The 17,121-nt window shown below is 29.8% G+C and overlaps 1 protein-coding gene across 1 annotated transcript; it reads left to right on the top strand.

The window, feature by feature from the left end:
* The first annotated feature begins 3,594 nt into the window (after window positions 1–3,594).
* Window positions 3,595–13,485, top strand: Prosbeta5 (Proteasome beta5 subunit). Its single transcript, XM_075376974.1, has 5 exons — window positions 3,595–3,785; window positions 7,640–7,790; window positions 10,036–10,277; window positions 10,486–10,690; window positions 12,837–13,485. The coding sequence occupies exons 1-5, from the start codon at window positions 3,642–3,644 to the stop codon at window positions 12,926–12,928; spliced, it is 834 nt and encodes a 277-aa protein (XP_075233089.1). The 5' UTR covers window positions 3,595–3,641; the 3' UTR covers window positions 12,929–13,485.
* The last annotated feature ends 3,636 nt before the right edge of the window (window positions 13,486–17,121 follow it).

The raw sequence follows: 17,121 nt of genomic DNA, 5'->3' as shown, positions 1-17,121 counted from the left end.
TGTTGTGATCAGCTTCTGAAAGATTTTCATGAAGAGGGAGATGGTTTCTTTTCAATATTGTAATGGAAGATTAAACTTGGGTGCACCATTATGAACTAGAAGGAAAACGTCAGAACATGGAATACCAGAAGTATGTTTTGTCACAATAAAAAAAAAAAACAAAATCCTTTGCAAAAAAATTTCCTTGGGTGTTCTGGAATTCCAAATGCATGCATGTGTGACTAACTACCCAGAGGCTAGGTTGACTAAATTCTATGCAATATATAAAGATTATAAAACACATTAGAAGGTGTGTGTATGTGTGTGATGTTTTACAACCCATGAAGCCAATAATGCTTGCCCCCACACATAGAATTCAATTGCTGAGTTTCATGACATTAAAATTTGAACCTATTCTACATCCTCCTTACCACCAGTTTGGTGCCCTGTGATTTTCATTTTCCGTAATTAATTAGAAATATTAAGGGTATTCATTTCACCACAGATGGTGAACTGAAGGATGCAGAGGTGGATCAAGGAAAGACCACTAACATTGCATTCTTCATTTACTGAATGAAAATACTGCATGGAAAAATAAATGTAAGTTTTAGTAGAAAATAAAATTTACTTTTATGCTTTACTTGACTTTTCATATGCGGGTTATGAGTGATTGTCCATTAAATTTCAGCCATCCCTTGTAGTTGATAATAAACAAATATATAATCTATATGAAAAGGTGAACCGCTAATTGAACAAGATATCACCGATATACACGATGGAGCTGGGATTCTTTATGTTGTGATCAGTTTTCTTGTAAAAAATTTATATTAAGTGAATACTGAAGAGAAAAAGTGATCACAATCATGTGTTATCTACCTAGGCATGTTCCGAAAAACCTTCCAGGAGTTAAATTTCAATATATTTTTGTAAGAAATGAAAAAATAAGTGACTATCACCCAGTTTTGTGATGAAATTGTATATCAAAAGTATATTTATTTCATTGTGTTTGAACCAAAAACATAAGTTACAGTTTTGAAGGGGCTAAATTATAAATAAGTAATGAAAAATTACATTGAACCGTTTTGCATTCCACTAATACAGTATTCACACCCTGAAATGGTGGCATCAGCCAAGTGAGCATTTAATAAATTTAGTAATGTGTTGAAGATTTGACAAAAAGCAAGTATAAATCTGTAACATTTAAACTTAAATTCAGTGGCTACTGAGCCTGGCTTCTAGTTTGGACTTTACAGATTACAGTAAATTTATGTTTAAAAAGGAAGAAAAAGTTTAAAATTTGAAATCATGAAAGTTTTTTTTTTTGTACTGTTACCAGATCATACTTCTTTCTTTTCTGTTTAGCCTCCAGAACCACCAGTAGGTATTCTTTCAGAGAATGATATGTATGAACGTAAATGAAGTGAGTCTTCTACAGTCTCAGATCAATCATTCCTGAGATGTGTGGTTAATTGAAACCCAATCACCAAAGAACACTGGTATCCACGATCTAGTATCTATTGCAGTTCTACTGTAAAGTACTACTACTACCTATTTGTTACCATCTAGAAGTATAACTGCTTTTAAACTATGTTTAAGACATTTATAAAAAAAATGCTACTTAATATTATGAGCTTGTCCTAATTCTTATATAAGATTGTTGGTCTGTACAAAAATAAAATTATTTTCTTTACCAAAATTTTCTAAATTTTTAGAAATTTTTTTCTAAAGAAAAAATTTTCTTTATGAAATAATTAGATTTTATGTCTTTTGAAAGTGTTTACATTTTAATCTTATACAAAGACTACCTTAATTTTGACTAGTTCAAGCTCACCTTGAGTTAAAGAATGTGGATCTTTAGATTGTATTTCAAAGTCCCTGATTCACTTTAACAGATCTCCAATTCCTCATCACTATTGTCAACTTTCTTTAGAATTATGGCAGAAGTTCACTGAGTGGTACAAAAATGACAGGCAGTGGGAATGAGGGATTCAGTACTGTATCCTTACATTTCATAATACATTAGTTACTTTCTTATGAATATTCTGAAAGTTTCATGGAGGTTTCTGGATTTAGAGCCCATAGGCAGCCATATTCTAGTTTGTGACATGTGAATGAGATATAGTTTTGTACAGACTAAGGCTGACCGTAACTGAAACATGTGGTTTATTGAATCCTAAACACCAGTGATGACCGTGATCTAGTATTCAAAAACATAACAAACTACCTGCATTAGGATTTAAACCTGAAAACTGTCGACTTTGAAATCAAAGTGATTCACTGCAATGAGTTACCGTTAGACCAACCCAGCAAGTTATCAGATTCATTTATAATACAAAAGTATTAATTTCTTTAACCAAAAGATCAATTTCTTTTGGCTCATCTCAAATCAAAGGGTTAGTAAACAGCAACAAGGCTTTTCCTAGGGTAGCTAGAGTGCTTAAAAAAGCACTCAAGATTGTACATTTTGTCCCATTAGCTTGGTTTTAATAAATTACAAGTATAATTAATTGATAAGTGTTTTTAGTTAAGGTATAATCCTTTTATGTGATTTTATAGTAAATTTTAACATAAGGTTTACATATTACCTTTGCAAGGTATTAAAGTGGTTTCTTCACAAACTGTTATGATTTGAATTTTACTTCAGATCAGTTTTGCAATTAAGACTAAATAAATAAATATGAAAAGTATCAACAAAGTAAACTAGTTTTATGTTTTTTAAATGTACAACATTTTTCACAAGTATTTCATTGAAAAGTATATTATGTCATTGTATGTAATATTTTTGTTAATTACTATGAACAGCTTAACAATATGTTAATAAGATTAACAAATTATATCAGGCACAAAATAAACAATATATCCCAATTGTGTAAAAATTAAAATTTTGAAATGTTTAAATGGGAAAATTTTTTTCAGATTGATTATTTTTAAGCATTAAAACCCCACATTGATTTATCATTTAAAAAACAAATATTATCAATAGTATTATGAAATGAAATTTGATTTATAGTTTAAAATTAACTCTTTTTTATTGTTTTGTAAGTTTAAGTTCATCTTTATTGTAGATTATAATATTACTTAATACGAATATTACATTTAATAAAATAATTTTTTTAGATCTTATTAAATATAAGATAAATTATATGACTGTTTTATATTATTTGAATTTACCGTTAAGAATATTTTACTCAAAAGGAAAATTAAGCTCATTTTGATGATTCGTTTCCCCGATTTTGAACTTATGTATATGAAGCGCTCAACGCTCCTATAGTCTGCAAGTAAAGTATTAATTAAGTAAACGGAGATTTCTTTAATTTTAAAGTAGTAAAAAGATTCAATCATATATATGTGAAAGAGTAATATTTATTCAGTTTATTATTGCAGAATATTACTACTAACCAATGTAAGTAACGTATCTAGGTAATTTTGAATTTTTGGAAAATGTACTATTAAATTAAAAAAAATAATAAGATAATACTAAGAATATAATTATTTAGTGGAAGACGTCCTTTTTATTACTATTTCAAATGTTATAATAGCTACCAAAGAGAATAAAAAATCCTAATCATGAGAAGTTCGCGTAGAAAAGTAACATTTCTTTGGTTGTATTCACCGTTGAATTAAATTGCTTCGTTGTGAGTAGTTCAGTGATTTTTTTCATCATGGCGTTAGCTGATGTGTGTGGATTAAACGATTATTTTCAGTCTAATTGTGCTACAGATATTTTGAATCCTCAGTTAGAAATTGAAAGTTTTACAGGAAATTTTGAAAACAATCTTCATTTAGCTTTACCTCCAGTTTCAACGGTAAAACAAAATGATTTCATTCTAACCTAAAATGTGCCAATTCATTTTCAATTGCAAAAGAAATATTAATTTTGAATATCATTTTCTCTTTATTTACAAACAAACTAAAGGTTTTTTGCACGGTATATTGTTTGTATAAAGTATTGTTAGTATCAATATTTTTATTTGTAGTGTAATTTTGTAGCGTTTGTTAAAAGAACGTTGCAACACCTCGCATTGGGGATTACCCATCATTGTATTCTAAAATTGCAGTTTCTCTCTATACGTAGAATTGTTCTTAAGATTTTGTATGATTAAAGTATTTGTACCATATCATGTTAATTTTGTTTGTTATTTATTAGCGTGTATTGAATGGTAATCTTATTTAGTGAGTAGTATATTTTTTATCCAGTGACTGCTTAACTTGTTAACTGATAAATAGCGTTGTTGAAGAGATGTGTTGTATTTTGTTTTTGTAACAATTTTTAGTATTTGACATACTCCACTGAATTAGAGAATCATTTCAAAAGCAAAAATAACCTATTTTTTTAGAAAAACTGTTTACATTGTAATTAGAAGACCATATCCAGTGGTGTATTCAATTAAGTTTTTAAATTCAGTCAGAGCTAAAAGAGTTAAAAGTCAGAGTTCAGTCAGAGTTAAAATTTAAAATTTTTGAAATTTTAAACAAGATTCATAACTGTTTGAATCATAATTTGACTTCTATCATTATCAACAATCCAGTTACACATGATTTGATTACTGTAAGAATAGAATTAATTTTCATTATTCGCTAATATCTAGAAACAGGTAGTGTAGATGAGATTAGTCTTTATTGTAAAAAAAAAAATTACTGAAAAAAATATTTCAGAATAGAAGTAAAAATTTATGGAAAAAATAGAAGTGCCAGGTTAAATCCACTAAAAGATCTGTTACTATTTGTTAGTTGAAATTATATGATGAAACTTATGATGACCTATCAATGGGGAAATCCACTGGTGTTATTTTTTTTATTTATTGCATTATTAAGGTTAATTAGCACAAATATTTAATTCAAATTTGAAAGCTTGGGTTACTAGATTGGTTTGCACATTTTCTATTACTATAAGTGAAAAAAATATTCTTCAAAACAAAAAAATTCCATTTAAAATTTTGTTGTTATTAGAAAATGTGTCTGATAATCCTACTAATTTGGGTGTATGTATTCTTATCTCCAATCTGAATGTTGTATTTCTTCATCCCCACATTAAGGATCAGGAAATCATAAGAATACTAAAGGCCATCATGATTTCCTGTCTTGCTCAACATTTTCTAAAGTGTTCCTCTCACTAAAGGTAGTCTGCTATATTTAACAACATTTTGGAAGTGGTTCAGAAAATAATAGCATTTTGAAGGAATTAACGAAAATTTGTATGAGTAGTGTTATGGGTAATAATAAATGAGTAGAAATAATATATGTTTATTAAAAATATTTGTTCATGGAGTTTCAAGGTTTGATTAAGGATAAATTTCTTGGAGAAATTTTAAATAACTTTACAGCAATGACACCGAAATTTGAGTTTGAGATGTTGAAAGGGTGTTATACAACCCATTATTGATACAGCTCAAGAATTAACACCAGATGGTGTAGTTGCAATGGAAGTTTAGTGAGTTGTAAATAAATGAAGGCAAATGAGGATGATAACAAAAAATCAGAGGTATATTTGTTTGACTCAGTGTATCCAGTTTGAATATCAATTACATTAAAAAATTATGTGAACAAAATATTATTTACATTTGTTATGCAGTTTATGACAGAACAATCAAATCTAGACCATTTCAATCTACTGCCATCAGAGATCAACCATCAGCCACTGGGAGTTTATAAGAAGAAAAAAATGTCATTGTACTACGCACAATGTAATTAAAATACATTGTGTCCATAAAATGATGGTGGGATTTTAAATGGGTTATAGCTTCAAAACAAAGTATTGTAGAGAAATGAACTGTACGTTAAATGAAAGTGAAACACTCCAAGTTTCTTAATTGTTCAATAAATTTTGACGTGTGCTCCCTTAGTTGCCCTGCAGATGTCAAGACGATATTCAGTCTCTTGCCATACATGGAAGAGAACATCTGGCGTGATAGAAGAAATAGCTTCAGTGATCCTTTCTTTCAAACAGTCCAGATTTTGAACTTGAATGGAATACATATGTTGTCTTTACATAACCCCAAAAATAGAAATCCGTGGGAGTAAGGTCTGGAGACTGTGGGATTAGGCAGTTCACCCTTCTTGTCTGACCAATCGCTGAGGAAATGTTTTGTTAAGAAAATCCACCATGATTGTGGCAAAATGTGGAGGAGCTCTGTCTAACTGGCAAAATAGAATCTCCGGTGTTTGGGGCTCTGCATACCCTTCTGACATATCCAGGAAGATGTTCCCTATTGTTGTTTTTTGAGCAAAAAGGATGAGGTCAATAACTCTTCTCTTGTCCAATAGTGCATCACACATCACTTTTTCACTGTTAAGCTGATGTTAAATAAGAGCATGTGGAGGTTCAGTACTCCATATACTAACATTATGCCGATGTACTCATTCAGAAATATGAAACGTTGCTTCATCACTGAAATTGAACTCGTTTAAAAATTCATCATCTTGCTCTACCTACCCAGAATGTCCTCAGCAATATCAAATTGTTTCACTTTATCCGCAGGATGAAGTTGTAACAGCTGAATTTTGTATGCAGTGAAATGTAACTGTCTTTTTAACACATTATGAACAATTGTTTTATGAATGCCCAAATGTCTAAAACACTTCGCATGGATTTCTTTGGGCTATATAAGAAACATGTTCATACTGCTTCAATTGTTTCATCAGACACTGATGGCCATCTTGGATGTGTTTACTTCAATAGGCAACCTGTTTCTTTGAGTTGTTTGCCCCATCGCCAAATGCTTTTTTTTTTTGGGGGGGTGTCTTCTTTGTACACACAACAGTATTCACACCTAACATGTGTAACTGATTTAAACATAGCAAGCCACAACAAATATTGAACCTTCCTATGCATTGCTAATGTGATGACTAATACACACGTGTTGCTGCATGTATTGGAAACACTACGCATATGTGATAGATTTTGTACATACAAACTTGGAATGTTTCTGTTTAATTTAACGTATAATTCATTAGTCTACAATAGTTTGTTCCGAAGCTATAACCATTTATCTATTATAAGTCCTACTATATACCCCATATGGCTATAAACCTTACTATTATTTTATGGCCAAACTATTTTATTCTGCTGTAAATGTTTGGTTAGATCTTGGCAGTTGTTTAAAATTACCCACTGGGTTGGTCTAGTGGTTAAACTACCCACTGGGTTGGTCTAGTGGTCTAGTGGTCCAGTGGGTAGTTTTTAACTACCCACTGGGTTGGTCTAGTCGTCTCCCAAATCAGCTGATTTGGAAGTCGAGAGTTACAGCGTTCAAGTCCTAGTAAAGCCAGATATTTTTACATGGATTTGAATACTAGATCGTGGATACCCGTGTTCTTTGGTGGTTGGGTTTCAATTAACCACACATCTCAGGAATGGTCGAACTGAGAATGTACAAGACTACACTACATTTACACTCATACATATCATCCTCTGAAGAATTATCTAAATGGTAGTTACTGGAGGCTAAACAGGAAAAAAAAAGAAAAAGTTGTTTAAAACTGACAATTTTTGCAAAAAAATTATTTAATTAATTTATTATAATTAATATTTATTGAAAACTTGTGCAATAAATTTTACATATAATTAATTTATGTTTTATTGAAGTTGAATATAATTATTAAATTGACTTTTATAAATATTAACCTGTACCATGATTTTATTAGTATTTTTTGTTTTTAGCCTGCATTTGATGAAAGTTTTACAGATCATAATGCTATAGGCCGTCCAATCAAAATAAGATTTGAACATGGTACTACTACATTAGGATTTAGATATAAAGGTGGTGTAGTAATTGCTGTTGATTCTAGAGCTACTGGAGGGGATTACATTGGTAAGTTTAATTATGTATTATTTATTAATGTTATTTAATTGTCAATTGAAATTGAATAAATTGTGACTGAAAGATTTACAAGTTCCGATATTTGTAATCACAGGTTTTGTTGTAAATATTTCAAATATAAATTAAATAGTATATTTAAAACAGAGATAGGTTATTTAGAAATGATGACAGTGTAATAATAACGCTTATTGTTTTCATAAAAATTATATGCAGAAATATAAATAATTTTAGCGGTAGAAATCATATACAACCAATTTTGAAGCCTTATAATAAACAGATTTCATAATTTCATCTATGCATCTGATTTCAAAATTTATTAAATTTTGTTTTTGTTGATAGTATCTGAAAATCAAAAATTAAAAAAAGTACAAAAGAAAACATACAAAAATTTAAACCTCCAGAAAAATCTTTATTATCTTTACTTGCTAGCATCAAAGCTCTAGAGCTATGCTGCAGGAAGGAAAGTAGAGCAGTTATTCAAAAAATGGGGTATGGATTTTTTTGCATTTCATGACCCAACAGCCCCCAGAAACAAAAAAAAATGTTGGGTAATGTTTGTCGGTGTGTTTAAAGCTTTATAATTTTTTACTTCTGGATAAACTGATCTTGGTGAAATTTTGTACTGAGTTGTGTATATGGAGCAATTTATTGGTTGGGCCACTATCTCCAGGAGATTTCTGTGGTCAATTCTCAAAATTTTACAATTATATACTCCCCTACTTAATATTAAGCTCAGTACAAGCATACTTATCTTACCATTTTTAAAAGAAATTGCCCCCAAATTCTCACCTCCAAAAATTGAAATAAAGCTGTCTTTATTTATTGCATGTTTTTTAACTCAATTTTTTTTAATGTCTTCCTAGGCATAATAGTAGTGTAAATGAACCCCCCAAAAATTTGGTGGTATACTGAAGATGGGGAAGCCGATCAAAGTTTAAAAAATATCAATTTAACAATTTTTTTTAACTTTTTGATTTATTTTTAAAAATATTTTAGTTTATTTAAACTTTTAATAATAGTGAAAATTTAAAATAAACCTTTAGTTATAGTACTGCAATAAAATTTCATCATAATTCTCTCCCTACCAAAAAATAAATCTTAGGTTGTTTTTTAATTGGTTATAACTTTTTTTAGTGGATTTTTTTGGTTTCTTTCATTTAATGTAGTAAATGTAGAAAAATAAAAAAATTTCCTTGGACGATTTTGGAGGTGGGGAGCAGAAAAAAAATACAGATTTTTTTTTGATTACAATTGTTTTTGTTTATTTGTTTACATGTAACAATAATTTTACAAGAAAACTTCATCATTTATTACCTCCGCCCCAAAAAAGACATCTTGGGTAACATTTTTTGTGTATAATTATTTTTCTACTGTATAACAATAAATAGCCAGTGCCAGGAAAGCATGCAACTTCGTTGTGAAATTTTTTTGTTAATGTAAAATAATAAGAATAAACAATAGATTATTCCCATATTTAATTACTATCCAGGAATAGAATAAAATATAAGATCAAGCCAGTATCTAAAACTATGTTTATATTAGTATATGTACCCAGTGGCAAACAGCCGAGGGAGAGAACTGATCACGTCTCTGTGATTTTGCCCTCTTAATAGCTCAATTAAATGAATTATTTCATTGCACATAAAGATTTTCAAAAAAAAACTTCCCTAGATAGCAGCTGCCCATTCTACCCACAATTTTTTGGGGTATTAGAAAATTTATATCCAGGATGAGAACAGCAAATTCTTAGCATCAGCTTTGCTTTGATCTACGTAAATAAATTAAAGAGCGAAGGAATACCATCACCTGGTCCCATTACAGGAATTGTATGGTGTGTGTAGTAGTGTTTTTTGTTGCAATTATTTAAAATCTAGCCTATCCATGCCGAAATATGTTTTTATTGGATTGGTCTTTAAATGTAAGAGAGTTATCATAACCTAGCTTTAAAAAAGTTCAGAATTCATAGATAATTAAAAAAATAATAAAACGATTTTATAATTTATTTCTTTTATATTTTTAGTCTTTCCACAATGTCTATTCACCATGTTAATTGGAGCAGACAAACTTTGCTTTCTGAAGCATAATTCAGAAGCTATAATGAAATTGAATTCTTTATCCAATATTTCCAGATCTAAGCTGTAAATTTCATTTTATATAATAAGACATTGTTTTCAAAGTATTGTTGTTAGTTTTGATTTTTTGTAGTAAATTTTTAAAAAAATTGTTTATTTTTCAGGTTCTCAGACTGTAAAAAAAGTGGTAGAGATCAATGATTACTTATTGGGAACATTAGCAGGAGGAGCAGCTGATTGTATTTACTGGGATAGAGTGTTGGCAAAACAGTGTCGCATGTATGAACTGAGAAATAGAGAAAGAATTTCAGTTGCTGCTGCTTCAAAATTAATGTCAAATATGGTATATAATTACAAGGGTATGGGACTGTCAATCGGTATGATGATTGCTGGCTGGGATAAACGTGTAAGTAAATATTTTAAAATAACTGTCACATCAATTTTATTATAGCAGTATCTTTCAGTTTTAGTGTTCTATTCATGATTATTAAATATTTTGTATTTTTCTTTGTTTTAACTGCTTTTTTAAAACTGTTATTGTTATTAAAATCGCCTGTTATTGTTATTGATTTTAAGTTCTTCAATTAATCAGGTGGGTTTGGGTATTATTTCAGGGCCCAGGTTTATATTATGTGGATAATGCTGGTACCCGAACTAAAGGTAAAGTTTTTTCGGTCGGTTCCGGTTCTGTTTATGCATATGGTGTTCTGGATTCTGGTTATAATTGGGATCTTTCTGATGAAGATGCATATGAATTGGGTCGACGAGCCATCTACCATGCTACTTTTAGAGATGCAAGTTCTGGTGGTATCATTAGAGGTAAGTCAGATATGTTTATTTCCCACTCGATAACTGTAATGAAGGACTTTGAATGAAAATGACAGCCTACTGTCTGAATTCTCTGTCTTTTTCTGTAATTATAAACTATTTTTTTTTATATGCATACAGAAATGAATCTATAATTAAATGTTACTTTCAGAAAATCTGTCTGACGTTATTACAAAATTAATCTAACTAACCAGTATTTATTTCTTCCGATTACTTACTACTGATAGATAGTGTTTTTAAAGTTGTATCAGTTTTTTCAGTCACTTCTGGTAGTGTTAACAAAATCCTACTGTTCTGGAGGGAAAGTGATGTTAGAATAAAAGTAAAAACAACTGTTGACCAAAAAGGTAAAATGTATCATTTGAAGCAGTCGCAATATTTTTTTTATGAACATTCTTTATTTCATTAATAATAGTTGAAATTCTCATTTTGTGGTATTTAATAAACATTATTACTTTTGGCAGGTTCCTATGGATTTTTTTCTCTACATCTCAAATACAAAATCTGTCAATCTCTCGAGTTGTCATTCTCTTGGTCTCTAAAATCCCCTGCACCTGTATTCTTTTCAGATGATCTTTTTGTGAGGCTCTCAGGACAGTGTTCCAATAACTTTTGTAGATCATCTAGTATGATTAATTGTAATATGGTCATATCACATTGGCTGGCATTCATTAAATCTATGAAAAATAAACTTCTCTACTCCCAAGCAGGATCATCTCATTTCTAACATGTTTCTGCCTTGATGAACCAGCTAAATGTTGCAAAAAATCTAGTCTTAGGGCTCTCAACATATTCTTACTTTAACAACTATATTACCAACATTCATTTTTATTACCTATAAGTGGTTCAACCATGATAGTGTATAACAAAAATTTTATCTGACAACTAATGTTTACAGGCCACAAGGAGTAAAAGTCTAATTCCACCTTGACAAGCGATTTTGTGAATGGTGAGTGAAGCTGTTTTGTGAATATCACTTTCGGATTTTCTTTTGTCTGTAATAAGAGTCCTATCTATAACCATCTGGATGTTTCCTTTACAATCTAAATGTTTCAAAGAATAAACACTGTCAAAATCCTCTTTTTTTCCATATTTATTTTCAGTCTCTATTTAATGAAACACCACTTCAGTTATTACACCTCAAAAATATTTGTCTTTGTTCATCACTGCAGTAACAGTATTGGTTTCTTAATTACTTTTTGATTTATCTTTTTATCTCCTAATTCTTTATAGCGGAATATACCTACTAAATGGCTACTGGTGATAATAAGAAAAATGATTACCAAGCTTAGATTTTAAGTAAGTTTTTTTTTGTAAATTGTTTTTGTACATTTTTTCCAGTTTTCAGCCAGGCTTTCTTTATAGTGATAAAAATATTGACTAAATATTAAAATTACATGTTGCGCTTGTTTGAGATCTTTATTACACAGACTGATAATGTTTGTTTGTTGGTTTTTGATGCCAGTGGCATCACATCAGCCAGTTGCCAGTCTACATTCTCATAGCCCTATAGTGTATCCTAATATGGTACTAATCAGAGATTAATAAAAAGTGTGTATTTTCCTGATTAGATTATATTTTCCTTCACGTGAATGGAAAAAAAACAATACAAGATATTGAATATTTTTGGTAAAAAGAATTAATTCAGCTTTGTAAGAATTATTATTTTTTTTTTCAAGTTTACACACCTTTTATATTTCTTTGTTTGGAAACGTTTCATACATGGTTTTGAAATCGACTAATTCTAAATTGTGAAATAATTACTTTAGATCTTCTTTAAAGTTTAATTTTTGATGTTGCCAAATATATAAGTTGAATAACTTAAAATTTTTCACTGGCTTTGAAAATAACAGTTTTTAAAGAATTGAATATTTTTAAATTCAACCTATCATTTTTAAAAAAATTTATTTTATTATTAAAATGTAAATCATATATCATCATGCTAATCTACAAATATATGAAAATTTGATAGTTCCATTACATGTTGAGTTTTTCATATGCTCGGGTAAATTCATACAAATAAAATATACTTCAATATTTTAGAAGAGAATCTGTTATTTTATATTGTCTATGTTAAGTTTTTATTTTAGATACCCTTTGTTGTTACTGATTCATTTTGTTGTTTTTAATTTTCTAGTTTATCATATGAAGGAAACCGGGTGGGTGCGTATTTCAGAGGAAGATTGCACAGATCTTCATTATAAATATGAGGAAGAAAATAAAAAATAAAAATGATTTAACCTGTTTTTGTATGAGTTTATATTTTATCATTACATTTTAACAATGAAATTAATTATTAAATTTTTTGAATTTAATTAATGCCGAGTTTAGTATTTGTGTTCCTAGTGATCAATCTTGGTTACATTTGTATTTATTTATAATGACATACTATTTATATTTAAATAAATATTGTATCTGTGCTTAAATAGAAAAGTTAACATAAAATCAATTTTTAGATTTAAATTATTATTCATTTAAATCAAAAATTGATTTATTTGTGTATAAATTTAGTCATACATTTTTTTTAAATTTAATTATTTTTTAATGATTGTAATAAAATAAAACCCATACTTTAAGCAGGACCAATTGAATGAGAAACCAGTGTGCTGATTACTATACTGACTTTTAGTGACTACAAATTTAAATACTGAACCTACCATTTTCAGTAGAAACACTGAATCTGTATAACCCTACGCTGACTGCGGAGACAGGTTTTCTACCCTCACTGTGTAATTTGTTTTCCAGTTTTATATGTATAAAAATATATGCATTAAATTTATACACTATTATTTCAATTCCTATTTGATTGGTCTGTCATTTTTATGAACGTCAATGATCATTTTTCCAAAAATGGATCAACATAATAAAAGTGAGTTTTTGCTAGATCCCCAGCCATGTTGGATTTTAGGTAACGAGTGCACTGATTGTGCAGCAAAGGAGGTTTGTTTCCGGCCTCCTTTCACCAATCACAGTGCTTTGAACGATCTTGTCTGTTTTCTAAAAAGGATGGTGCATGATGAGTGGCAAAGTGAGTGAGATGCTACTATTAACAATAAACTTTATCCAATCAAGAACACTGTCTCACTATGGAGCTGTCATGTAGAAATAACTGTAAAGAGGAAGTTATCTGCTGTTTGCGAATAGGGGACACTAGGCTCACTCATTGATATCTGATGATGCAAACAGGTGCACCCATTTGTGCACACTGTGACTGCCAATAAACAGTGCACCACATCCTTGTCGATTGTTTCTGTTATGCATTGCAAGTTTAACGTAGGGACTAACATGCAGAATGTTCTAGGAGATAATGAAATTTTATCTTATGTTTTACGGTTTCTTCGGGCCATCTGTTTATATTTGGATATATGAATTACTATAGTTTGTTTCAGCTATTTGTACCATTTGCCGTAAAGAAGATTGTAATTTTATTATTTCAATTGAGATATATACTGTGATATAGCTTTGTTTATTACAAGAAGTATATCATGTCTGGGCGATGATAACACAGAAATGTTTTTCGCCCAGAAAAACAAAAGTGATAAATAGATTTTTTAATACTAATACAATATTTTCTTACAATCTAACCACTCGTACAGGAGATTTAATAATTTTGAATGTAATACAGGATTTTTAGAGTTTGCTTTGGTAAATTTCTATTTGATGGAAGAAGTTAATTTTTTCTTAAATGTTATAAAAAGTGTGTAAATTTTGTGGACATCTCAATTTTTCAAAATATTCCTTATTCTGTTTTTAAAGTAACCACATGAACAGTTTATAAAAGATCATTGGGAGAAAAAGTTGCAAGCAGAAAACAAAAACAGGAAACGATAAGGTTTAACAGACATTATTACAAAAATAATTTCTAGTATTATTGTTTTTCTCAAATATTTCAGAAGTGAGATTGAACGTGAAGGAAAAAACATTATTTAGTAGCACAGAATTGCCGTTTTAATATGTATGATATAGGAGTAAGAAATATTTCAATTTTTTCATGAAATATCCTTCCCACCAACTTTTCTGAAATTCAGTACATACATATTGCATATTAGGTAGAACATTTTACACATATCACACACCCAGACACCACAGGGTGGTTGTTGAAGAATGTAACAGACTTCCAGATTATTCTGTTGGTAAAAATAAAGAATAAAGTTCATATAAATGTAGGTTCAAGAAGTGCTTTATTAGCAAGTGTCGACTGTTGAAAGATTTTGCTGATATCTGCACCTTTGGTAAAATTAAGCCAGACTCTAATTTTTGTTGTCCAAATAAGGGGTAAATTTATTGGTTTTATATGAAGTATAACTGGAAGAATTAAAAGAAAAATAGTCTAAGAACTTTATTTTTACTAGTTCAACAAATCTGGAGTAAAGACAAACAGTGGGGGTAAAAAAAACTATTTTATGTTTAGCACAAATTAATTTTATTAAATAAGGTAATAAACACATAAAAGTTTTAAAAAAAATTGTATAAAATTTGATTCTAAGTAACATTGTGTGAATAAAGTCCACAGAAACTAAATACAAATGTAAGAATTTCAAAGTGATTAAAACAAAACAAATCAAAATTTGGCATTCTTTAACTAGGTAATAAAATTAAAAAAAATTTCATTATTACAGAACAAAAGAATTAAATATTTTAGAAAAATAAGAAATACGAACTATAAAAACTATTAAATGAACTGCTGAAAATGTCAACCACCGCAGTAGATACAGAACTTTGCTTGATAGAGAATGTTTTTGGTGGCTTTCAGTATTTCAACTGGGTTGTTTTGTATTGTGTCGCACTGAGAATTCTAATTCTTCTCTTGTTTTATACTTTTGTTCATATACTAAGGATTTAAAGTGCCTCCAAAGGTTGTAGTCCAGAGGTGTTAAGTCAGGCGACCTGGCAGGTCAGTTGATAGGTCTCTCTCTTTTTCCTGTTTAGCCTCTGGTAACTACCGTGTAGATAATACTTCAGAGGATGATATGTATGAGTGTGAATGAAGTGTAGTCTTGTACATTCTCAGTTCGACCATACCTGAGATGTGTGGTTAATTGAAACCCAACCACCAAAGAACACCGGTATCCACGATCTAGTATTCAAGTCCGTGTAAAAATAGCTGGCTTTACTAGGACTTGAACGCTGGAACTCTCGACTTCCAAATCAGCTGATTTGGGAAGACGCGTTCACCACTAGACCAACCCGGTGGGTTCAGTTGATAGGTCTGCCATGTCCAAAATGCTTGTCTTAAAAAGGCACATTTAAGCGTTGTTAACTGCTAGAGAAAAGTGTGGAATTGCCCCATTGTGCTGAAAAATCATCTGCCTTCTTGTCAGAGGAACATCTTCCAATAGAGCTGGCAAGTTATTCTTTAAAAATTTTAATTGTGAATCGCCAAAAAAATTCTCATTGAAAATAAATGGTCTTGCACCAAACATTTACATGGAAACCTGTGCTGTAATCCAGTTTCGACAGTGCCACGTCGATTTTTGTGATTCCAAACATGTTTTGAATTGAAAATTCCTTTTCGAGTAATCAGTGTTATTAACATTGTCCAGAATACATAAAAAAGATTTAAACGTAAAGAAGATCTCTAGGAAGTAAATTTTATACCTTTTGTAGATTAAAAGGATGGAATTCCATCTTTTCATAGTATATGTGCCGTACCTTATTTTGTGTTAAACCAGTGCAATAAGAAATTCTTCTGGTACTGATGCTACTATGTTCAATATGCTGAATTACACTTTCTCATCATCTGTTAACAAGTAGTGAAAATCAGCTGTTCAACAACTGATTTGCATCAAGTTTACCGTTAAACCAACCTGCTGGGTTGTATTTAGATAAAATTAATCTTTAATTAGCTTTTTTATTTGATTTTTCATTTTTTTTTTTAAATTTAATTGCTTATTTTTGTAAAATATTAATTCTTTTGTTTTGCAATATTGAAATTATTGTTCATTTAATACCTAGTTAAAGAATGCAAAATTTTTATATGTTTTGTTTTTAATAACTGAAATTTTACATTTGTGTTTACCCTCTGTGGACTTTGTTTTGTTTAAAACAAATTTATTGTATGCTGAACTTAATTGAATATATTTAAAAGAAGAGACAGACTTATAGGCCACATACTAAGGCATCCTGGAATAGTCGCTTTAATATTGGAAGGACAGGTAGAAGGGAAAAATTGTGTAGGCAGGCCACGTTTGGAATATGTAAAACAAATTGTTAAAGATGTAGGATGTAGAGGGTATACTGAAATGAAACGACTAGCACTAGATAGGGAATCTTGGAGAGCTGCATCAAACCAGTCAAATGACTGAAGACAAAAAAAAAAAAAAAAAGAACTTAATTGAGTTTTTTGATCCCCGTAATTTGTCAAAAACAAAAACTAAAAATACAGTTCTGAGAAATACATTTAAAATATATTTTTAGGTAAT

Source organism: Lycorma delicatula, chromosome 10, assembly GCF_047948215.1.
Source record: "Lycorma delicatula isolate Av1 chromosome 10, ASM4794821v1, whole genome shotgun sequence".
Lineage (NCBI taxonomy): Eukaryota > Metazoa > Arthropoda > Insecta > Hemiptera > Fulgoridae > Lycorma > Lycorma delicatula.
This window is presented reverse-complemented; position numbering and strand designations above follow the sequence as displayed.

Bases quoted from the DNA above. Each gene is read 5' to 3' on its own strand.
- Prosbeta5 (XM_075376974.1), top strand. From the start codon at position 3,642: ATGGCGTTAGCTGATGTGTGTGGATTAAACGATTATTTTCAGTCTAAT. The intron at 3,786-7,639 runs GTAAAACAAAAT...TTTTGTTTTTAG, and splicing joins CTTTACCTCCAGTTTCAACG to CCTGCATTTGATGAAAGTTT. The intron at 7,791-10,035 runs GTAAGTTTAATT...TTTATTTTTCAG, and splicing joins TACTGGAGGGGATTACATTG to GTTCTCAGACTGTAAAAAAA.